This window comes from Epinephelus fuscoguttatus, linkage group LG15 (assembly GCF_011397635.1).
Source record: "Epinephelus fuscoguttatus linkage group LG15, E.fuscoguttatus.final_Chr_v1".
Classification (NCBI taxonomy): domain Eukaryota; kingdom Metazoa; phylum Chordata; class Actinopteri; order Perciformes; family Serranidae; genus Epinephelus; species Epinephelus fuscoguttatus.
The window spans coordinates 40,353,453-40,378,270 of NC_064766.1; the positions used below are offsets into that span (position 1 = coordinate 40,353,453).

General features: G+C 41.6%; 1 protein-coding gene across 1 annotated transcript; it reads right to left on the reverse strand.

Moving 5' to 3' along the window:
* Positions 1–1,392: 1,392 nt before the first annotated feature.
* Positions 1,393–23,772, reverse strand: cavin4a (caveolae associated protein 4a). Its single transcript, XM_049598547.1, has 2 exons — positions 23,190–23,772; positions 1,393–4,481 (listed from the first exon to the last, which is right to left on the reverse strand). Exons 1-2 carry the CDS (start codon positions 23,595–23,597, stop codon positions 3,885–3,887), a joined length of 1,005 nt encoding a protein of 334 aa, XP_049454504.1. The 5' UTR covers positions 23,598–23,772; the 3' UTR covers positions 1,393–3,884.
* Positions 23,773–24,818: the final 1,046 nt, after the last annotated feature.

A 24,818-nucleotide genomic window follows, 5' to 3' on the forward strand; every position in this document is an offset into this window, starting at 1 on the left:
AAAGAACAAAGAGCACAAACAAAACACAAACAACAGGTCGTAACAAAAATGCTGGGTCAGTTTTGGGTGTTTGTTCAAACTAGTTACTGTCACCACGTAAAGTCTGTGAGGCCAGAGACTGCAAGCAGCTGATATACAGCCCTTGAGAATGTTTTGCTTGTTGCCATGAAAATGTTTAACTATCACTGCTGTCATATTCATACATGTCATATAAGCTGATGAACAGTGCTGAACGCATCTGTTCCTGTGGATATCAAGATATAAATCCCATGTAGTTTTTTGTGACTCAACAAAAATGTATTAATATAGCTGTATGTAACACGCCTTCAAAAGCAGATTGTAACTAAGGACTATAACTCAATAAACTGGGTGTTACTGACGTTAGAAACCTTCTTTTGTTGCTTTTCGGCCAATTTTTCAGCCTATTTCACTGCACAGCCTGATAGGCTGCAATAATAACATGCATTTTCAGTCCCTCTACTTCTACATACCTCTGCATTATGATGTGGTTAAATAATATTTCTGGCCTATAATTTAAGTAGGATTTTAATAGGCTTAACTATCAATAACTATTTTACACATTCAGAAGTTTTTGGGGGTTTTTTGGCAGTTGAAAAACCCACAACTTCACGTCCGTATTGCAATAAATTGTGGGTTATTATATCAATAAAGTCTGCACCCCAAGTGGACCCTCTGGAAGTCTGCAGAAAGTCCACTTGAGGCCTCTTGTGGACTGGTTGAATTGTGGATTTGGACAGCACTCAGCGCTCCCAGAGTTCCCGGGTACGTGCCCACAAAGTTTTACGAGTCTTCAAGTGTGGTGAAGTCTGAACATTTGGATTCAGCCTAAACGTAGGTATATGCTTTGTTATTAGGTTAAGTCCTGCTGCAGTGCAATTCCATGGGGGGTGTGAATGCAAACAGAATACTCAACTTAGACACAAGATAAATGTGTCACATGACCCTCGTCTGACACACTAATTAAACACTTAATTCTATTTCATATGAACATAAAAACATTAAGTACGCATTTTACAACAATCTTTTTGTTTTGTTTTGGAGAGGAAGAGACCTCTGCTGATAATTCGGCTCCTGCTAAAAACCTCCTGACCGTCTGGATCAGAAAAAAGGTGCGTCTGCGTCGTGCCAGATAGTGTTGGAAAAACACTGATTTGTAACGTGGAACTGCTGTATTTAGTGTTTTTACCGGTTTAAATCACCTGGTCTGTTTGTTTTGGAGAGCAGGAGATGTCACTGGATAATTCGGCTCCTGGTAAAGTTTCAGCAGGTTGAAATCTGTAATGCTCACCACTAAATATTGCACTAATACTAATGACTAATAAAAAAATAAAATAAATATAATAATCATAATAATGACGCCAACAACTCCAGTAATGTTGTTTCTGTTTTTTGTTAATCCAGCATACAGGTTTCATGAGAACTTTATTTATACAAAAACAAAATGATTCATGTCTGGTGCTGCTTATACAGTACAGGCCAAAACAACAAAACAAGTCCTCAATCAGCTGTTCTTCATTGGAAAGCATTAACACTGGACTGAGGTGACTGTAAAAATGACAACAAAACACAATATGGAAACTGAGCTGTAATCAAAAAATGAAAAAAGGATAATATATGCAAGAGATGAAACCTTATTCAAAATGTTCAAACCAAATCAATCACATCACATCAACACAGTTTCACTCACCAGGAACATAAATACAGCAGGTTGCGAAATGAAGCCGAAGTTTAAAGCTATACAGGAAGTGTATTTTTCAGAATAAGACACTGTACTAATATATAGCAGCATTATATAAGCTAAGCTTCTACAGAAAATACGAGGAGTGACTGAACATCCTGAAATCATCCTGATGACAGATGTGACCTCATTAATCACTCCAGGAGAAGACAGCCAGTGCGCTCACTGAACTCAAAAGAAAATATCAATATCAAGCAGCAAAACTGGACAAATAAAATTAAAACATTCATATGCCAAAATTCAGCAGTGCTCACAAAGCTTTGAAGCCGCCAACACATCATCTCAGACCGCCTTAAACCCACGACATTCTCTTTCAGAACAGTAATTACAGTCTTATGTCTATAATACGTCAATCATTATAAGGCCTGCGTCACAGCTAGCTATAAAGGACTGCGCTGCTGTAAAGTTCATGCAAAGTTTTTATCACGACTGTTTGTGCTGCTCAATCAAACTTAAAGCTGCACTGGACAAAGATTTTACAAAGATACCAGATGTGTCAGGATGAATTTGGGGGAAATTTGTGTGATGCAGCACAGATGTTGGATATGGAGTCATGATTTTTCCGTCAGGGGAAACCTACACATATATATGCAAAACTAAAGGTTAGTCGAATTCAAGGTGAAACTGAAGGCGTTAAAGAGAATGCAGTCGTGTCAGTGCTAGCCGGTGAATCCAGTTTTCATTGACATTTGAACAAAGTCAGCCTGTAAGTAGCAGCAAGTCCCAAAGCTGAGTTAAATCTCTTTGCCTGGTGCAGCTTTAAAGTCTGTCTAAGCCATAAACGATGCCGCTTTTAAAGGTCCAGTGTGTGAGCTTTAGGGGGATTTAGTGGCATCTAGTGGTGAGGATTGCAGATTGTTACCACCTTAAACTTTTGCTTAGAATTTTTTCAGGGAGCTGAATTATCCACAGAGGTCTCCTCCTCTCCAAACTAACAGGCTGAGTGATTTAAACACTGAATGAAGCAGCTTTACGCAACAAATCAGTGTTTCTCTGATGCTGTTTGGCATGTTGGAGACGGCCCGCTAGCCCAGCACCTGCTAAGTTCTGCTCGTCTATCTTCTCAGATAACTTAAGATCCAGACATTCAGGAGGTTTGTACCGGGAGCTGAATTAACCTTGGTTGTTTAAACTCGTAAAAACATTAAATAAATGTGTGTTTTCCTGGCGCTCTGGTCTTGGAGGGGCTCCTTACTACAGTGGCCATCGCAAAAACTCAAAAGGCCTTACCTGGAGTCAGTGTTTGCTTTGTATGTTCTGGGCTACTGTAGAAACATGGTGATGCAACATGGTGATCTCTGTAGACGAGGACCTGCTCCCTCCCTCCCCTAAACACAATGATTCTTATTTTCAGGTGATTACACACTAAAGGAAACATACTTATTATATTATATTCCATTTCTACCAGTATATCCCCCTAAATCCTGCACACTGGACCTTTAAGCACCTCAAAGTTTGCTCTAACTTCATCTTCTTCCCACTGTTTTGCATACAGAAACCAGTCTGACGCTGAATTAATCTAATTTTTATGTCCTCACCAAGCGTCTCAGAGACCAGCTGAGACCTGCACCGACCAGATTTCACCTCCCCAGTTTTGGCAGTATGTACAACAACATATGTACATCCAGATAAAAGAGCAATACACGAACTTCAGATCAACATGCATCATCCTTTATCTACCGTTTCTTTTCCTTCCAGTTATCTTGCAAACAAACCTGTAACCATGGTAACTAATCACAGCACAACCTCATAGCGATCTCGCTTAATTTTGGACTCACAAATAATGTAACGAATTCTAACCTGATTTTTCTTTTTAGAGCATTGGAAACATTCACGTCAAGTTGTTTAAATTATATCATTCTTAAAAACTGTCAACAGATGACAGACTGACTAGACTTGAATCAAACACCCTGACATAGATTTAATAAATAACCAGTAGGTATTCTGACGAGTTTTTGGGGTCAGTACCAATATGCATCTCAAGAACTTCTCCTTTTTTAATACGTTCCGGCAATGAAAAATGTCCATCATCAATGTCGACCAATCACAGACCTTCTTCTCTAAATCCGCAGCATTATGAGCTTCCTCCGATGTTCCACCTCCTCTTCATGATCTGATGTCTGGTCTACTTCCTGTAATCCTCTTCTCCTATCCGGGTGGCACCAACCTCCTCCACTGGCCCCTCCCGCTTGGTTTCCATGGCGACCTCAGTGTAGGCGACTGGCTTGTCTGCGGTCGGGGCCTTGATGTGGAGCTCGGCCCCTGCCTCGGCCTCAGCCTCTGCGCCCTCCTGGCCCTCGGCAACGGCTCTCTCCTTCTTCAGTTTGATGCGGAAGGTCTCTTTATTTGGAGCCTTCTTGGCGATGTTCTCCTTCAGCCGCTCGCCGGACTGCTTCAGCCGCTCGCCAGCTTGGTGCATCTTGTCCCTCCGCTCGGGTGGCATGACCTTCTCGCCCAGGTTGTGGAACTTGGTGCCCAGGTTGTCTTTGGTTTTGGTCATGTTCTCCTTTGAGAAGGCGGCCTTCAGGCTCTCTGTGCCCTTCGCCATTGACTTCTTGATGCGGGCCGCTCTCGAGGAGTCAGCCTCCTCCACGCTCAGGTACTCTTCATCAGAGGAGAGGTCGACTGGGATGTCGTAGGAGTCAGGCTCGATCTCCAGCCCATCCAGGCCAGATCCTTTGGGAGACTTAGTGACGGCCACTGACGGGATCTCGGTCTCACCCTGCGGAGAAGAATAGACAAGACAGAATACAGTCAGCATAGCAGGGCTTTCAAACCAAGCATCAACCTCCAGGGCTAAAAAATGAGGCCAACGTGTGAGTTCCAAAAACTGTAGTTCCTCTTATTGCCACTTAAGGCTGGCTCCAAGAGCAGGTCGATCCCCACAGGCCCCGTATGTTAAAATGCCCAACTTTACAGCAGAAATAAACATGTTTACAGCCTGGTACAGAAACAGTTTTGCTCTCTAAAGCTAAATTTACCCATTCATGACAACTGTATGGGGGCTGAATTTTTATATCACTCACCTATTTACATTTTATTTAGGCTTAAAATCAAGGGCGTGGCTGTGATAAGTGACAGGTGACATCTGTTGACAAGTCGCTACCACAGTGACATTTGTTAGGCAACGTAATCATGGCTTAACGCCAGATTCACAGAGTATAGGCATAGCCAGTGGTGTAGTGGAGGGTATACGCAGGTACATGGGGTAGAACCACCTTTTTCTAGTTTACAGTATAGCTAGCTATCAGCCAAAAAAGCCATTGAAATATACAAGAGAGTATACCAGCTATGTGCCCATTTACCCAGTAGTACACCCACCTCATCTGCTACTATTACACCACTTGGCTTAGTGGTAGCTAACGCTGTTTTATTGTGTTTTCAGTTAATGTAAGTTAACTTTAACATTTTGGTTGTCTAAAAGTCGAATGTTCAGTTTTTCCAATAAGTACATTTTGTTTTAATGGTTTTAAGCCTGTGTTACACTGTAAAAACTATCATTAGCATTATCACAGATAACCATAGCTGTAAAAGCACCATGCTAACCAAGCTAGCAGCTAGTGCTGAGGTTGTCCAGCCCCTCTCGTCCATTTCTGGAACAAAAAAATCCAAGATGGTGACGGCCAAAACTTGAGACTTAAAAATAGGAGTCCAAAAATAAGTGGGTGATGTCATGGTGGCTACATTTATACAGTCTACGTTCCAAACGGGTCCTGAGAGGAACAGCTGAAGCATGGGAGCCGCGCTTGCCTGCGAGGGCACCACGCTACTCAACGTAAAATTTAACATGCCTGGTCTGTTTTCCCTGTACACTCAGGTAAAACTTCATACAACTGTGAAAAGACATGAGTACAGTCTGTCTAAAAATGATAACTATGAATGCCTTATTGTACAAGCAGCACTGGGAAGCAGCAGCGGGGTCAACGAGGACAATTGACGCAGTAATTGGGTAAACCAGGTACATGATGCCAGGTTGCTGAATTAAGCCTACAAACTCTTATAACTACAACACATAGCTGACCACGTTTCATTTTGCATCGACTCTGCACGCTTTATGGCAGAATGCAACACATGACCGTCAACAACTGTTTTGCAGTTCTTTATTTGTCCACCATCACTACAATTAAGCTTGCTTTATCTAGCGCACTGCTCGGCATAATTATTAATGGCACTCCACTGCAGATAAAAGTCCTGAAACTTAAATTGTACCAAAGCAAAGTAGGCCTAATTATGCATTATAGTTGATGCAGAGGTAGACATTGTGCAGCAAAATGGCCTCTATCAGAGTTTTACTATTTTATCTGATGTTTTTGGATTAACATCCTCATGTGTATGTGTCATTTTACTACTGTGGGTGTTTACGGTTATTCTCATTTTAACTCCTTTATGATGAATGATTTTATTTTATTTTAGTGTCATGCCACCTAGAGGCCCATCCCCCATGGGATTATATGACACCTTTGCAAAACAAAATAACCATTACATAAGTTAAATTTCCAGTTGTGGTGGTCAAGCATTTGCTTGCATCTACTGATACAATGCTCCCTTTCTCATGTCCCAAGCTTTCTCCAAATACTTTGCCAGTCCAAATATTTCTTTTTCAAACAGACAAGTCAGTCGTTGTGAATCATCCGCATTTATCCAATCTACTTTAATCTCTGTACTGAACAACTCCTCGCGGATCTTCCAATAAAAACGACAGTACAAGACAAAATGATACTCATTTTCTACTTCTTTAAGGTCACACATTGGGCAGATTCGACTGTCTTCTTCCAACCCTACATACCTCCCGGTTTCAATATGAAGTGGCAATATGCCTGCTCTAATCTGTGCACAGAGTGATCTTTGTTTTCTTTGACAGGTTATATATACTGTTAGGTAATTTAATCTACAGCAACGCATCATATTCAATAACATCATGATATTTTTGTGCTGTAGTGTGGCTGTCCTGTGAGAACCATGTTTCTCTAAAAAGTGAAAGCTTTGTGATGGTGACTTTTACAGCTGATCCGAGTTTATTTTAGCAACACCTAAAGAAACACTTCATTCTTAAGTTATTCACAAACATCCAGCATCAACACATCTGGAGATACACACTGTTCACTGGACAGGAAGTGACTAAGGCTGTCAGACAAAGAAGTGCGGTAAAAATTACAATATTTACCTCTGAGATATGGTATGGAGGAGACAGAGAAAGAAGCACAGGATGAAATACACAAGTATAATACCTCAGTAGCATTGTGTCCATGTTATATATGTATTTTGGCTGCTAAGATGCAAATCAATGGTCAGGGCTCTTGTATGGTCGTATTGGAGTTGTATGGAGTTTTGCATCAGTGTGATAGAGTAGATGTATTTATCAGGATTTGAATTGTTAAATTAGTATTAATATTGAGCAAAGATTTAAGATTTAATTGTATTTCTCACTCCTCACAGAAAAAAAAACACTTAATGCTCTTAACCACAACCAGAGGCCTCTTTTAGTCTCTGTTTTTTCATCTTAAGTGCATAACTACACTGATTTGTACTGAGCTGTGAGTGCTGCCAAAATGTGTCTCAGCTGAAAGCCGCACTGTGGCTGTTTATCCACTGACAAAGAAATGAAGCCATCAACGTGTTGCTTTCACTACACAGGCTGAACCAAACGTCACCTGTCTGCATGTTCCATTGCAGCTGCTTTTGTCTTTCGCTCTGTGCTTTTTGTTGGTTTGTTCCCTTCTTGTAGGCATGTTCCCTCCAACTGTCAGATACTTAGTACACTCATACAACGGTCTGTATAATATCCTACAAATTAGCACCCTATGAATGATGTTACGTACTTAATGTAAAGTTGCGTATGCTAGGTTTTGGAGAAGAAACATGGTGATGACATACCTTTAAATGACTCAAAGTTGAGACTGTTTTGAACACCTGTCTCCTCCTTTCCTCCGTCAGCACACTAGCCACGTGATCACGGCCTCCTCAAATACATGGGTTTGAATAGGTCATGATAACATATGTACACATTTAAGTGTGTTACCTTTCGTAGGAAAACGTGCTAACAGTGCATGAGAACAACCTGCACAGAGTGACATCACCCTGTCTAGTTGCACCTGTGAAGGCAGGACAGCCTAAACCTTCTTCATTCTTATTGCTGTGTTGAAGTCAGTGAGCTCACATCATTTCAAGCATATCTCTGCCAAACTTTAACCAGAGCAGAGGTCCAATCAGTCAGGTTAACTAACAACACCTGTGTGGGTGTGCAGAGCCCTTCACTGCATCACTTAAAGGGATAGTGCACCCAAAAATGAAAATTCAGCCATTACCTACTCACCCATATGCCGAGGGAGGGTCAGGTGAAGTTTTAGAGTCCTCACATCACTTGCAGAGATCCAAGGGGAGAGGAGGTAGCAACACAACTCCACCTAATGGAGGCTGACGGCGCCCCAGATTCAAAGAGTTCAAATGACATTCTTCCAAACAACTTTTTATGTCGGGGCTTCAGGACACTTGGATCACTACGGACGAGCAGTATGGAGATATTTTGTGGTTTCAATTATGTGTTTTTGGACGTTTGAATCTGGGGCGCCATCAGCCTCCAGTAGGTGGAGTTGTGTTGCTACCTCCTCTCCCCTTGGATCTCTGCAAGTGATGTGAGGACTCTAAAACTTCACCTGAGCCTCCCTCGGCATATGGGTGAGTAGATAATGGCTGAGTTTTCATTTTTGTGTGCACTATCCCTTTAAAGGAATACTTTCAGGGCATTTAGTCCTGGACCCGTCTATGCACTAGACACACATACAATAGTAGTACTTTAAATCCAAACACAGTTTCCTTTGAATCTTCATTGCTCTTTAAAGATTTGATGCCTTCACTGATTTGTTAATGAAATGTCACACTGCGCACGTCGACATTCACTTCCACAAAGACCTATCACTGTACTGGACACACAGAGATGAAGCTCTCTGTCTCTTTTATCCATTATGGATAAATTACTATGCTGTTCGTTGACGCAGGTCCAGATAGAAAACATGATATTCCTCTGAGAGACTCTGTCGGACCTGCATCTGCACCTTCATGAGATCATGTTTTTCTATTTTTACAGATGAGGAGTAACTGAGACTCCTTCAGACAGGAGGCTGCTGGCAGGAACAACACCCGTAACTCAAGATGGCCGCTAATAATAATGACACCATCTGGTTTTGGAGTGGGACGATGTTGATCTGAAATATAATAACAAGAAATGGATGGATTGCGATGAAATGCGGTTCAGAGATTTATGTTCGTTTACCACAAGTTAAAAGAATGTAATAACTAACCTTACATCAACTTTTTATGATTTATCACTTCAGCTACTATTTACATTACACTGTACTTTGTTATACTTAAAGGAATACTTAAATCCCCAATTTAGCATTTTTATATAAGTTACTCATCGTGTGTTGAATTCAGAGAGAAAATGTTATTTTTTTTCTTGCATGCCTCTGCAATAAACAAAAAATCCAAAAAGCAGCAAAAATTCTTGATGAATTGAAGTCATAGGGGTCCACATTTCACAGCGGCAAAACTACATCAAATCATCTGTTTACAAACTCTAAAACAACTTGGCCGTATAATCCCAGTCTCATTTATCCAGTCGTATGATCAGTATTTCCCAAACAGAAAACCCTTTCCAACGGGCAGCTGAGCTGAAAGTGAAATTCAATCTACGCTCTCTTCAAAGCCAGACTCCATTGACATAAACAGTAATTTTACCTCACTGAACACAGGAGCTGCTGGTCTGGTGCCGCCTCAGTCAGTTGGTTAGTTTGTGTTGTTGTGTGACTTTGGTGAATCTGAAGTAACCGTTTAAAACACCAATCATATGACTGGATAAATGAGACTGGGATTACACTGTTGAGTTATGTAAGAGTTTGTAAGGGGATCTTTTGCTGTTGGGAAACAGGATCGTCTATGACCTCAGTTCATCAAGAATTTCTGCCGTTTTTGGACTCTTCGCTCAGTGTGGAGGCATGCGAGAAAAACAGTTTTCTTCACAAAGTCAGTGTAGCACAGGTCGAGTAAATAATGAATGTCCTTTTGGGGGGTGACGTATTCCTTTAAACTTGTAGACAGGTTATAAATAATTTTCAATATTTTCAATTTAATTCTCTTTTTAAGTTATCTGATGGTAACACAGTAAAGTCTTCATAGTTGCATTCAAGGACGCTTCCAAAGCACGGAAGAAACGTCCGCTTTTTAATGGTAAGACTTATATGTAGTTGACCATCTCATTCAGAGTGCTTACTGCAATTTCAACAAAAACATTTGGTTGGTTTAAAATTCTCACAGCAAAATGTTGTTTAAGTATTGTGAAGTATTTAAAAGCAGGTCGAGACTTTTTTCTCGGGAAAGACTGAAAATATTTGAGTCAATTGGATGAACATGAGTGAACGTGCCAAATCCTAATACAAAAAAATATATTGGATGGTCATGTATTCCTCGATGTTTGTGAATGTTTCTCAATGACCGACTCAAACAAAGCAGCTCCTGGAGGGTCCTTGTCCCAGACCTGCTCCACCTGCTGCGCCCTACAGGTGACTTTGGATGTGAAAGCCAATTAATCCTAATTAAACTACGGCCACCTGCAACGATCACACTCATTAATCAGCGAGGAGTCATCAGAGCGTGTCCAGACACTGTGAGTGACACAATAATTACACCGGCAGGGAATGTGGGTCAAGACGTATTAATAACCTCAGGTGGTGGAAGAGGAGGAGATGGAGCGAGAGCAGAAAGACAGTTTGATTTCACACACACTAACACATTAATTATGTTAACACACACACACCAACCAGGGTATCACTCACACTCTCCACTGGAGACATTTTCAACCAAAGGAAGATATTTTAAACTCCGAACACACCACTCAGTGTTTTACTTGCTAATATTTAAAACTGCAGGAATGTTCTCCAAGGTGCCAAATGTTAAAGATATACAATGTGTGCTGCCAACACATTCCCATCCCAGCTCATCAAATTCTGCGGCTTTGTCAGTGGACCTACACATCCAAATATGACACGCTAGGTTAGTTTCGGGCGTTTAGGGATGGAGTGTCAGTTTACCCTTGTTACCCTTATCTGAGGCCGGATTGCGTGGCAGCTGGCTTTCCAGCTCCTCCTGGGGGATCCAAAGGTGCTCCCAGGCCAGACGAGATATGTAATCCCTCCAGTGTGTTCTGGATAAGCCCCAGGGCCTCCTACCAGTAGGACGTGCCTAGAACACCTCAAATTGGAGGATCCTGATCAGATACCCGAACCATCTCAGCTGACCCCTTTCAACACAAAGGAGCAGCGGCTCTACTCCGAGCTCCCTCCAGATGTCTGACTCCTCCCCCTATCTCTAATGCTGAGCCCAGACACCCTACAGAGGAAACTCAATTTAGCTGCTCGTATCCACGATCTCATACTTTCTGTTACTACCCAGAGCTCATGACCATAGGTGAGGGTTGGGACGTAGATGGCAGAGATGGGACCAAGTCACACATGTGAAAGTCTCAAGTAAGTCTCAAGTCTTAACCGTCAAGTCTCAAATAAGTCCCAGGTCATTTTTTCTTGGGCAAGTCAAGTCAAGTCAAGTCAAGTCAAGTCACAGGTTATGTCATGTCAAGTCCTGTAATAGGTCAAGTCAAGTCCAAGTCAAGTCACCTTATTATTGTAATTTTACCTGCAGAATCTGATCTTAGCTATATATACACCTCATTAACTCAGCTGTTAACCCAAATCAACTTCATATGCTGTTTTTAACTAAAAGTTACTTCATTTTAAAATCCTATTTATTTCATGTACTGTTTTAACATATTTATTCCATTTTAAATTATATTTACTTACTTTGCTAAGTTTTAAACCCATATTTATGATCTGTTTTTAAGCAATATCTACTTTGTTTACTAGTGTTAGCATGTCATAAAAAAAAAACTTTACTTCATTTAGTCCATCTCAAACAGTATTCATTTAACTTTACAAAGTAAGTTACTTGGGTTACTCAGTTTTAACCAAATTTTAGGTGACTTCATCGCCGCAATGTTTACTTTGCAGGGACGACCCCCATGCGCCCGCCCGCACACACACACACACACACACACGCACTAACCAAGGCAGCGGCCAAAATCACCCATTTAGCTCATTTAACCCTGTGTTGCTCGTTCATAAAACGTCCAGCCGGTCTTGTGATGAATCGGTCGGAATGTCCGCTCACGTTTTCTCGGGTTAATGTTAGCAAATAAATTAGAAAACAAGTTCCACCTTTTATTTTTTGTCAAGTCACAAATCATCAAAACAGTGACTCGAGTCAACTCAAGTCCAAGTCACAATGACTGGAGTCCCCATCTCTGGTAGATGGAGCAGTAAACTGAAGGCTTTGCCTTCTTGCTCAGCTCGTTCTTCACCATGACGGTCTGGCACAGTGCCCACGTCACTGCAGCAAAGTGCCAAACCGCAGATCCGTCTTATGCTCCATTCTACCCTCACTCGTGAACAAGACCCTGAGATACTTGAACTTCTTTGCTTGGGGCAGTAACTCTCTCCCAACCCATGCATTCTACATGTATTATGTCTTTTCAGAATACGCTTCTGTCTTCACAGGAAATGTGCAGTTTCATATCTTTTTCTTACAATGTAGGTAAAACTTTGTTTTTTTGTGTTTCCTTCTTTAAGTTTAGTCAACAAAAGCATGTGGTTAGGTTTAGAAAAAGAGATCACTGTTTAAATCACGACAGTTGTTAATATCGTAATGTCACATCACATTACATACGTCAGTAGCGCAGCTTGCTAAACATACTAGCACACTACATTCTTAAAATAACTCCACTGACTTTCAGTTTCACACGGGAAATGAACAGTGGGCTCCCAGGTGAAAGTCAGTTTGTTGGACCTGTCTACCTGCTCTTCCAGCCTACCGAAATGGAATTTCTTGTTCTTTGTACTACAGTAGTTGCTGGCGGCGTCACAAATCACCACTGCCCAGTGCTTAGCATACTGCCACAAATAGTGCCTCTGTGAGTCTGTGTCTGACGCTGAGGCAACACTAATTAACAAGCTGTGTTGTTGATCACTCATCAGAAACAGCTGCTGCCTGGTGCATATCATACCACCACAAAGGGTGCCTCTTTGCGTCGTTGTCTGATGCCGAGATCCACTGAGAAAGTGGCAGCGTTTGACGAGTTAGCAGTGAGAATAGGCAGCCCAGAACGGACAAACTAAACACTGGCTCTAGATAGGGCTGTTTGTGTTTTCGCATCGGCCACAGTTAGAAGCCTCTGCAACAAGCAGCGTCGGAATAACACCATTTTTTCTCCTTTATTCACTTCTTTTTTTACCATTTTTAATCACATGGTTGGTTTGTTGTGGAAGATAAAGTATAATTTTCCCCCCAGTAAAAACCAATCCTCACATCTAGATGCCACTAAATCTCCCTAAACCTTACACACTGTTCCTTTCAGAAGAAGGAGAATGTCCTTAACACACACAGGAACACTTCATCAATCAGTTCGTCACAAATATTCAACATCAGCACATCTGGAGATACATGGTTTTCACTGGACAGGAAAGGGAGGAACAAGTGTCGTGTAATGTTATAGAGATGTTCTCTGAGTGACCTCTTGTTTCAAATGTGTTTATGCCTGTGGGAAGTTTAAGTCATAAACTTGTCATTGCTCAGCTTCTCTCATTCCCACACTGCAGAAATATCACAAACTAAAACTCATTAACTCCTCTGAAATGACACACTGTCCTCTAATGTCCGGTGTTGTGAACAACAGCCGAGGCGGAGAGGCCCTGGGTGTAAACCAGCAGACATTTATCTTTTTCTTATTACTGCCCCGGCCTTCATTATTCAGCCGCTGGCGACGACCGTCTCTAACAAACCGCCTGTTGCTTCCTGGTTAAATGACCGCAGCTGAAGCTCTATATTAGGAGATGAACGGAGGCCTCAGAATAACCAACAGCACATCAGTCATGAGGAAACTCAACACTGTGACTGTCTCCTCTGCAGGCGGGATGGAGAGAAAGCCTGAGCCGCCCTGGACCAGACTGAGCTAAACCTGGACTTAGAGTATAGAAATACAAAGAGCATACAGAGGAATTGTCTGTTGTAGCTACGGACACAAACCAGGCTGCAGGAGGTAAACTCTGGTTTGCTTATCTGTGGGCCAAGACAAGAGAACTATAATAAGTTCAAGCTAGCTGGTGTGATAGCCACAGCAGAAGTGTATCTATGTCCCACAGCTTAATATCCTCTTAATATGACTCATTAAAGAAACCATTCAAAAGGGTTTATGTTCTCAGGGATGATCTTTTTCCCTAAGTCAAATGTTACGTGGCACAATAAGTTGAAATCACCTGCCTACAGCTTACAGACAGTACTCTTTCCAAGGTCATCAAGTACAAACACTTTGCCCCCTCCCTCTGCGTCTTTATGTGACGCACAGTAAACCATGTGCATTTTGTGATGCACAGGGCACTCTGTAATGTGTCTATGTGATGCTCAGGGCACCCTATAGCACTCTCTATGTGATGCGCAGGTCAGTCTTTAGCTTCTCTATGTGATGCACAGGGCATTCTATAATGTCCCAGTGTGCCACACAGGGAGCTGTGTAACCTCTCTATGTGATGCACAGGGCACCCTTTAGCGTCTCTGTGTGATGCACATGGCACTCTGTAACCTCTCTATGTGACACACAGGGCACTCTATAATGTCCCCGTGTGCCACACAGGGCACCCCTTAACATCTCCGTGTGACACACAGATCACTGTGTAACGTCTCTATGTGACGCACAGGGCACCCCTTAGCATCTCCATGTGACACACAGGGCACCCTTTAGCGTCTCTGTGTGATGCATGTGGCACTCTGTACCATCTCTATGTGACGCACAGGGCACCCTTTAGAGTCTCAGTGTGATGCATGTGGCACTCTGTAACATCTCTATGTGATGCACAGGGCACTCTATAATGTCCCAGTGTGCCACACAGGGCACCCCTTAGCATCTCTATGTGACACAGGGCACTGTGTAACGTCTCTATGTGACACACAGGGCACCCCTTAGCATCTCTATGTGACACACAGGGCACTGTGTAACATCTCTATGTGACGCACAGGGCACCCTTTAGCATCTCTGTGTGACACACAGGGCACCCTTTAGAGTCTCTGTGTGATGCATGTGGCACTCTGTAGCATCTCTATGTGATGCACAGGGCACTCTATAATGTCCCACTGTGCCACACAGGGCACCCCTTAACATCTCTATGTGACGCACAGGGCACTGTGTAACATCTCTATGTGACGCACAGGACACCCCTTAGCATCTCCATATGACACACAGGGCACCCTTTAGCAGTCTATGTGATGCAGAGGGCACTCTAACATCTCTGTGTGAGTCTCTGACGCTGATTCAACATGCTGAAATGGATGGAAAAAAGCTGACAAGGGCCAAGAGGGCCAATGGCACGGGACACATCACATAGACTATGGCAACAGACGCCCAACAGTGACGGATGACTGACTGTCGGTTTGGTGTGTCACGCCCTGAGACCCCGCCCTCACATTTGGGGACAAGACAATTTTCTTGTCTTTAAACATCGATGGCTCTGCAGTGGCTGAGCAGATTTCTACCATTTAAACTGCATTTGAAATGTTCATATCCCGTCATTCTTTGTGAGTCGCAAAACAACTTACTCACTTACTGACTCTTAACCTCGCTGTTATCTGTAACAAAGTAAAACCCACATCTATTTGATGAACTGACATCCTTCTGTCCTGATGTGCAAAGAGAAGGACAAAAGCCTCCACAGGGGGGCGCCAGAGAGATGAAGGGGAGGCAAAGATCCTGCAGGATGTATTTGAGTAAAATCGTACTCCTTCCTAAATTCCTAACCCAGTCAAATGTGAACATGCAGACATGAAACACAAATTAATCAGTGTGATTTTCACTTCCAGAGGATATCAGTATTTCTGATACCCTTCAATAATAAATCCAAAAAGACAAAGTTTCCTTCAGTATCAAAGCTGACAGCTTTTACGGGGTCTTACTGATATTTCTTACTTTACTGGAACTTTAAAGCTGCACTAATCAAAAAGTTTTTATATTCATAATGTTTATTAACACAGTTAGTGACTATCTGTGAACATAGCGGAGCGTTTAGCAGCTAAAGAGACAGAGATTTTGCTCAGGAGTTGGTGGAGACCAAAAACAGAGCTAATAAAGAGAGAATATTGGACTGAAATTCACTCCAAATAAATTTTACTGTGAGATGATATGTTACCTATGACAGCTTAATAAGACATACAGTTTGTCAGTGTTTTGTCCAATAAGTTAATTAATGTAGCTTTAATTTTACTTTTCCTTAGATTACGTTATTTGTCTTAGTTTGTCTGGCATTATTATCTTATTTTATCTATATTTAATATTTTTGTTTTATCTTCCATTATCTTTAGTTTAAGGTGTTTTAAGCGGCAGTCCTTGCTGCAGCAGCAGCAGAACCCCCCCTTCTCTCTCTTTATATTGACTCTTGTGATAAGCTGCCATGTCAGACCCTGATTCTGGTTGACAGCAGTTTATAGCGTGTCCCCGATGGCAGTGAAGCTGAATGCTGCATGTGGTCCCAGAATAGGTCTCTCTGTCACAGATCCACAGCAGCTGTTAGCAGCACATAGCGGCCCGGTTACTATTCTGAAGTGTGGACGTTAAGGAGGGCAGAGGCTCCCTTAAATACAGACTGCTGAACGTCTCTCTGCAGAGCCGAAAAGACGACCGTTTGTCCCGTAATGGTCTGAATGCTTTTTCAGAAACTTTTCCTGCTAGATAAGAAGAAAAGTTTGAGGGAAAACTGAACCAGAATGTCACTTAGATGTGTAAATGTAAAGATAACAGGCACAAACTATAACTTAAAGTGCATATTTTAGTATCTTGGTCTGCTGGTCACTATTAAACTGAATCCCTTCATTATCAGCTTTAACATTCTCTTTATCTACCCCTTGATTTTAATGTAATTTCAATTGCATTTTAAGGGAATAATTAAAGGTAAACATGAGAGACTGCTATACATTATTATATTTTATTATATTGAATTTCCCATTATATGTAATAAATTCAGGATAACTTTCAAGATATTTGGCCGATTTTAATGGATTTTTATCCCTCAAACCTTTTCTTTCAAATCCTGAGGATAATCCAGCAAAAACTCCTTAATATATCTTAAAATGTAATTACTTTGGCTATTAATTGACACATAGGTGTAGATTTCAGGGGGAAACAGAGTACACACTCTCCTCAATATTTAGAGTGTGCATTTCTGCCCCCCAATATAAACAGAAGAGTAGCAGAACATCTTAATTTTGACCAAATTAAAGACACTAACATCACACATTGATGCACAAAATGCAAAAAACTGGTGCATATAAATTCACCAGAGGAAGGAAATTAAGAGTCTGATGCTTACATTTTTCTGGTTGAGGACTAAACCTCCCATTTGATTTGTATTCTCCCCAATTGTTGAAACAAAACCCACACCCTTAACACTAAAAGTGGAGTAAAGCCCTGATTGTCTGTTTTGTTGTACACATGACTGCTGTCTGCATCTCAAATTGCCCCTTGGGGACATTAAAGTTCACCTTACCTTACCTGATCTCCTGTTACGGCACACACTGGGGGGGTGTGTGGGGCTTATTTAAATCCATTCCTTATTAATGGTTGGTATGTTTAAGTTGTGAATTGTGAATGAATTAAAGTTATTTAAAGGGGCTGTTCTTTTTAAATGTTCCATTATGTGTATAACTGCTGCACAATATCCATAATGTCACCAGCAAACTAAATAAAGATATTTAGTTTTTGCAGAGCTAGGTTAGTTTCCATCTTTTTTTAAATTAGTAATTTGTTGCCTATGATCAAAAATTTGTAATAATAATTTGTGTAATTTACAGCAGTGTTGATTTCATTGACAAAATCTATGAAAATTTTCCATCAACAACCTTTTTTCATGAACGAAAATGAGACAATGACGAGCTAAAAATACATCTTAAAAAACAAAAATGAGAAGACAAGAAGAGACATGACGAAAATGTTTGTGCTGGATTATCGGACAAGAACGGCCGTGCTTGGGATTATCTTCAAATGTTGCATGAGCGTCAGGCTGGTGACGGCTTAAACGCATTTCAAGGCACGATGCGTCATTAAAACAAGAATTGTGCCCATAGAATTTTCCATGATGAAAACGACACGATTACAAGCTTAAAATAGATCTTGATAATAAAAACTGAGACAAAATCCATGTTTCATTTTCGTTGACGAGACATGACGAAAATGTTAGTAGTGGACTATCAGACGTTGAAAGCCCAGAACAGCTGTGCTTGTAATTATCTTCGAATGCTGCATGAGCGTCAGGCAGGTAAACTCCAGTAAATAGTCTGCACCAGGATGTTTTACTAGCCAGCAAAGACACCCAGAGCGGAGCAGCGTCAGCCGTTGGTGCGAGTTGTGAGCTGTAATTCAGCAGTAAATAATCAGCCGTGTGTGTCTGACTGTGGATGGTGGAGCTGCTGAATGGATTTGTGGAGTTTGTTAGTTGCAGCGGTGGCTGTTAGCAGCTAGCTCCGCTCACAGCCTTCACAGCTTCACCCCGCAGGACTCCACTCAGTCCAGACTGGAGAAGGTTTGTGGGTTGATGGTGTTTGACAGGCAGGTAGGAGGCTCAGTTATCTGTGAGTGTAGCTGTGTTGTAAGTAAACAGTCTGAACTCAGATCAGTTTCCTCTGACAGAGATGAAAGTTTAGTTTGAATCACCAACTCTGTGAGAGGACACCAGTTTAAACCTCCAGACTAACATGTTGCACATGAAGAAACAAGTTATGTTTCTGCTTCTTAACAGTCACATGGATAAGTCAGAGTTTGGACTCATTTTTGATGTTTGAATGAGACGTGTTGTTATTATAGAGAAAAACATGATGACGTGATGGTGAAAATGTTGCCCTTCACACGAGAGAAAGTAAATTAGGTAATCTGAGAACATAAATCTCCAGAGGATAAATGATTAACTTAAGAAAACTACATCTAACTAAACTAGAACAAACATACTGACCACCAGTTTGTTGAAAGCTGGAGTTCTGTCCTTTCCCAGGGTCGTGTATGTCATGTAATTTGATTACACCCACATTTGCTGAGGGATATGAACCTTGTGTGCAAAATATTATCTGAAATATTAAAGCTATTAAAACATAGCTTTGACACAGGGCCTCTCCGCAAGACAAGACTTCAAGATTGAGTAAAAATGCACAAGTTAAGTTTTCATTGTGCTTTAATGGTGCAATTTAGCAAAACCTCCAGACTGAATGTTTCTGATTGAGGCTGCAGCTCACATTTTGACACCATCCTCCTCTTGTCTGACCAAAGCTGCTTTCATACAGCCTGCGGCGACGTACAGAGCATCTTTGATCACTGTTAAAAATCCTCAGAGTTCAGAGAAACGTCTTTCTCTGCCTGCCATCAGACCAGCTGCTCCCACAGAAGATCCTACAGCACTCCAATTTAGTGCTATTATAAAGTCTGTCCATCTCTGTAACGATGACAGCCTCCTCAATCAGCACGAGCGCCTCAAAGTATTCTCAGTCTCTGTGCAATTTTAAAGGACGTATCGTGTGTCTATTTGAAGAGAAGACGCCTCGTTTGGTTTATTTTTCGACCCTTCACTTTGTGAGACGATGCAACAGGAATATCTGTTCATGCAAATGTTGATTTTTGGACGCTCAGATGGTTGTGTTCAGTGGAGTGTTTCAGATTACCACTAACAAGCGAATCATCTCGTTCTCACCTGACCTGATTAAGGTCATTTGCACTTGTGCCCTCTCAATATAATGAGGATGCTTTTCTATAAATTGCCAGTGTTTCAGAGTCGAGGGCTCTTCAGTGTTGAACTTAAAGGACTCTTCATTTCCTCACATCCCGGCTCGACCCTCTCACTGCGTCCACTGCTTAATGAATTGAGTCAGAGTTCATTTCAGTTAAGATCTCGCTGCTTGGCACACAGAGTTTGTGCCGCCTGAGGGAATGAAACTACTTTATTTTTTTGTAAGTACTTAATTATGCTCCAGTTCCTCGTTAACGGAAACCTGGATGGGACCCTGGGTCTGATAATCCAGAGTGGAGTTTAGTTGGCTGAGTTTAGATTCTTGTTTGACTTTTGACGGCGTTTTTAAAAACTGTCCTCACTGTTAAAGGCCATAGAAAGCTATTCTCTCAGCCAGCTTCTTACTGTGAGCGGCAGTTTCCTCATAAAACTTTCTCCGCTTGGGTCCTGACCTTTGAATCCGCCCACTCAACTGAGCAAGCACGTGCACACATAAACCTCGAAGGGTGCTTGAGCCCATGCCCTTTTTGCCTCGCATAGAAAAGTGCCCTTTTTCTGTAGGTCTTTTTTTTTTTTTTGCCTCGTCGTTCACAGCCTGATCTCCCTGTCCTGCCGAACACATGTTGATTGAAACAAAATATCAGACAGGGAGATCAGTGATTGGAAGCCCTGGGTGATGCCCCTCCCATACCGCATCTAACGTTATAAGCATTTCTGTGGAAAGCGAAATTTATTTCTGGATGCGCATTCAGCACCAGTAGCCTGGTCCAGTCGTGACTTGTGGGTCATGAGAGTGACTTTAATTGGGTTTTTTTTGTTTTTTTTTTAAAAATCTTACACCAATGATATTTTCAGTAGTTTTGGAAGGAGGGATAAAGGAATGTTAAATGTTAAAATCTTTATCTTAAACTATTTATTTTAAATATATATATATATATACAGTCATACTTTGTGGTAAAACTGTTGAGATATAAGCTTTTTAATTAGAAAGACTCAAGAGTACACAGGAGGAGGTTGCATATGTGACGTCATAGCTTTCGCTCGCTTCCTGCAGCTTGGCCTCCCCGCTGAAATTCCACTATTTAATGATTAATTGATTTATGATTGAAGATGTCTGTGTGTTTTGTGCCAGGTTGCAGCCACTCCAAGCTGCTGGAAGTGAGCGAAAGCTATGATGTCACATACGCGACCGCCTCCTGTATAGTTTCTCTAATTACGTTTTTTTCAAAAGCTTATATCTCAACAGTTTTACCACAAAGTATGACTTTCTTGACTTTCTTGATTCATTAAGAACATATTTGGATTTCATGTCACAACTCAAACGGAACCAAAAGGTAATATTTCTCTCCTCATTCACTGCCATTTATATTTTTTCCGATCTAAGGTCCCATGAGCTTCACCGGAAGGGGCGTGACTTTGGCACTCTATAGGGATTCTGGAACAACATGGCGGCATCCACGAAATTCGACCTTTGCTTCTAGGTATATAAAACGACTCGTTCTAAGATAAAGGAGAATGCAGAAATGATCACTTCTGATGTATTATGAACTATTTTATTATACTTTCCACAAAAACCCCCCCACAAACATTATATTTAACGTTATATTAAGAGCATTTTATTTTCACCACTAGATGCCTCCAGAAACCGCTGACTGGCCCTATAAACTAATCTGTTGGTGATAATTTCTTTGCACAAAGATTTAAAAAGCTACATACTAGGGTATGCAGCTAGGTTGTTAGCTAGCTATTTATGACTAGTAGCCTACTTTATCAGTTTATATTACATACTGTATTGTGCTAGACCCACTGCCCTTTTCTGCCTTTGAGCCCCTGCTCCTCTATTAGCCTGTGCACGGCCCTGCCACTGGCATCGTGATGTCAAACAGCTGTTTCTCGGTTAGAATTAAAAAAAAAAAACAACCAAAGAGAGACAAAGAATTAAAGCTACAGTTGGTAACTTTTTTTTTAAAAATAACTTTTTTGTATTTGCTGAAACTGTCCCTATATTACACAGCACTAAATGAGACAGATAGGCATACCTTTCTGGCTCATTTCTAATGGCCTTACTGCGTCAACAGTTCATTAAAAAATGGTTCAGAAAACATGTGAGGTGAGAAATAAGTGATGCAGTAACAGAGTCGTGATTCATATTTGATCAGCACTGACAGCCCGTTCTCATTCTGATGTCAACGCCATTGTCTAGGTGTTGCCAAGCAGCGCGCTGAAACCAATGAGGAGTAATAACAACTGTGGCGAGCGCTATAGACGAGACAGATGTTGCTATGAGGTTGTTCTAAATCGACATGTCGTTTGATTTACTTTGCTACTCCATTCTCGAAGCGCCGGCAAATCAGGTGTGTTTCATGGCTACACATCAGGGTGGACTTTAAATGACGTTGGATTTACAGTAGGCAGATGTGTTGGTCTCTAGTGATTGGTTGGGGAAAATGTAATTCCCCTCCCCGACAGAAATAAGAACACAGTGTCAGACTGAAGATGGAAACAGAGTGTAACAAGCTGACAATTCTTTCTCATATCAGGTGACAACTTTCTGCTAAAGTTACAGCAATGATAGTTATTTCATATTAAAGATTTCTGGCTCTGTTGGACAAAGATGATGTCATGTAATTCAAATGAACCAATCAGCATCACTTAAATGAAAATGTGACCAGTTTGTTTGGTTGTCTGCTATGCTGACAGGCGACTGATTAAACCACGCCCACACAGTCTTTATGACTTTTTGACTATTAAACTATCAACACTGATTGTTCCTTATTTGAAAAAAAAAAATAATATTTTCAACAAACAGCAAGATTTGAAACCAAATCTCCAGGAGCTTTATTGAAATTTGAACCCAACTAGCCCTTCACCTGAATATTACACTTCTAATCAATAAATCTGGATCTCAACCTTTTAAACCTATGACCCCTTAAAACAAAGCTTTGTCTACTTGAAACCTGCGTCACAGGTTGAAGACTCAGTTATTTTATCTATACTTTACTCATTTTTGGGGCCGGAGTATGTGCCATTATATCATAAAGCAGTGTTTATTTTGTGTATCCAGAATGTGTGTTTCTGCTTCCCCATCCAGACAAACCCCTCAGATTTATCCTGGGAACATCCATGTTGGAAATTACTGGATTAATCAATCAAATGTTGTTAGTCTTTTTCTTTTTTGTAAAACAAAGGAAGCAATTTATGAAGAACAAAAAATAGTTTATCAATCTCAAGTTTGTTAAAGTACCACACGGCTGCAGTTGAATAACTGCTGTATTTGTCTATTGTTGTTTGTTTTTTCTTCACTATACTTTATTTGCTGTACACTAAATTTAAGAACGTCTTTATGCCTTCAGTCATTGTGAAAAAAGGTCAAAGCACATTCTCACGTCTTAGACACTGAAACCCACAAATGAAATTTTATTAAAACAATTAATTGTTAGCCAAAACTGCTTTGATATGCCATCACTTGAGTAACTGTTTCACATTGAAAAATACTGTATAAAGTTTTTGAAACCCTGAAAAACCAATTATCCAGACATTTTAAACACGATACACTTGATGATCAAACCTCGGCTTACCTGATAGATGACAACGCGGAACTTGTTGCGGGTGAGCAGCTCATCCTGCGTCGATTCAACCTTCTTGACGCGGACGTTTTGCTTCTCAACGCGTGTCCGGACCTCCTTGACGTTGGCGCTGACCTTGCGGGTCTTCTGCAAGAGCTTCTCCACCGTGCCACTGGTGTCGGTGTGGTCCTTGGCCAGTTTGAGGACGTCGCCCTGGATGGTCTTGATGTTGTTCTCCAGGTCCAGCTGACGCTCCTCCATACGCTGCTGGCAGGACTGGACGTTGTCGATGATGCCGGCCACGCGCTCCAGCAAAGACAGGATGGTCAGGGCACTGATGGGATTCCCTGCCTCGTCCTCCACCCCGATGATCTCCAGCTTCTCCTGGACGCCCGCCGTGCGATACTTGTGCTGATCCATTGCAGGGTTTTGATGATTAGGGAAGATCTCTCACTTTGAATTTGTTGCTTAAAAGTTGCAGATGTGTGGTTTAGTTTGGGGAAGGGGACCAGGACTGTTGGAGTTACCAGCAGGGAGACCGGAGAGTGGCAACACCCAACCGCTGTGACCCAAACTCAGGTCTGGGGACGGGAGAGAGGACAAACTCCACCTACCCCTTTTAAAAAAGGCTTCAGGATCCAAAGGGAACCTGAAATCAGCCCTCGTTGGGAAATGGGCCAGGAGAGGAGCGGCAAAGCTCACACGAACCCCCCAGCCTAAAAATAAAAACTCTTCGTAAGGCGACACTCTGACATTTTGGGAAGACGCGGACGATGATGGAAATCCCCGTCCAAGTCCTGCTCTGCTTTGTTGGAGCCACGCAGACTGATTCATAATTTTCCGTTATTTGCACACATGTTCACGCTAGCAGCTGCGAAACATGTTCATCAACACCAGCTTAGGAGTCATTCTGCAGCTCTGCAGTGACAAATGCAAAGAAGCCACAGTTGTCTGGTCTCTTTACACAGTGCTGGAATGTTTTGGGGGATTAAACATTGCAGCACTGCTCTTTTTACTTTCCCCTGGGCAGCAGAGTCCAAACATTGACTGTGACTGAGATCTGAGGCTCTTTATAGAGACAACTGACAATTCCATAACGCGAGGAGCGTCAAAGTGGCACGAATTTAACACTCACTCTTCTGAACAGCCCCCGCACAGACAGCTTATTCTGAGCAGTGTACAGTACATGTTAATGTTTTCAGTGAAGTGATTAATTGTTGGTCTTTAGCTGAAGTCATGAACTTGCTTTGTCATCTAATAACAATGTGTTGAAAGATATTTCTCATCCATAAATACACACATGGATGTGTTAAAAATAACACAGGCCTACACTCACAGCTGCCCCCCCTAGATTCTGAAAGGATAGGCTTTCGTGACTTCCTCCCATGCAGTGATGGTTCAGTTTTAAAGGAGGCTATATGTTAGCCTTAAAGTGTAGGATGAAATGGCATTTAAAGAGCTTCAGTATCGTGGCGTATTTCTGAGTGAAACAGGATAGGTAAGCGGGATATATAATTCCATGAGTGGGATATGACTTGGAAGGAATTTGATTTGATCGTCAAAAAGTGGGCGTGTAGCAAACACACAGGGGGCCTGATAGTGAACACCGACAGCATAGCAGTATCAGTCTGGGAGAGAGAG

Coding starts and splice junctions, on each gene's coding strand:
- cavin4a (XM_049598547.1), bottom strand. CDS start 23,597: ATGGATCAGCACAAGTATCGCACGGCGGGCGTCCAGGAGAAGCTGGAG. Junction 4,482..23,189: donor TCCGCGTTGTCATCTATCAG/GTAAGCCGAGGT, acceptor TCTTCTCCGCAG/GGTGAGACCGAGATCCCGTC.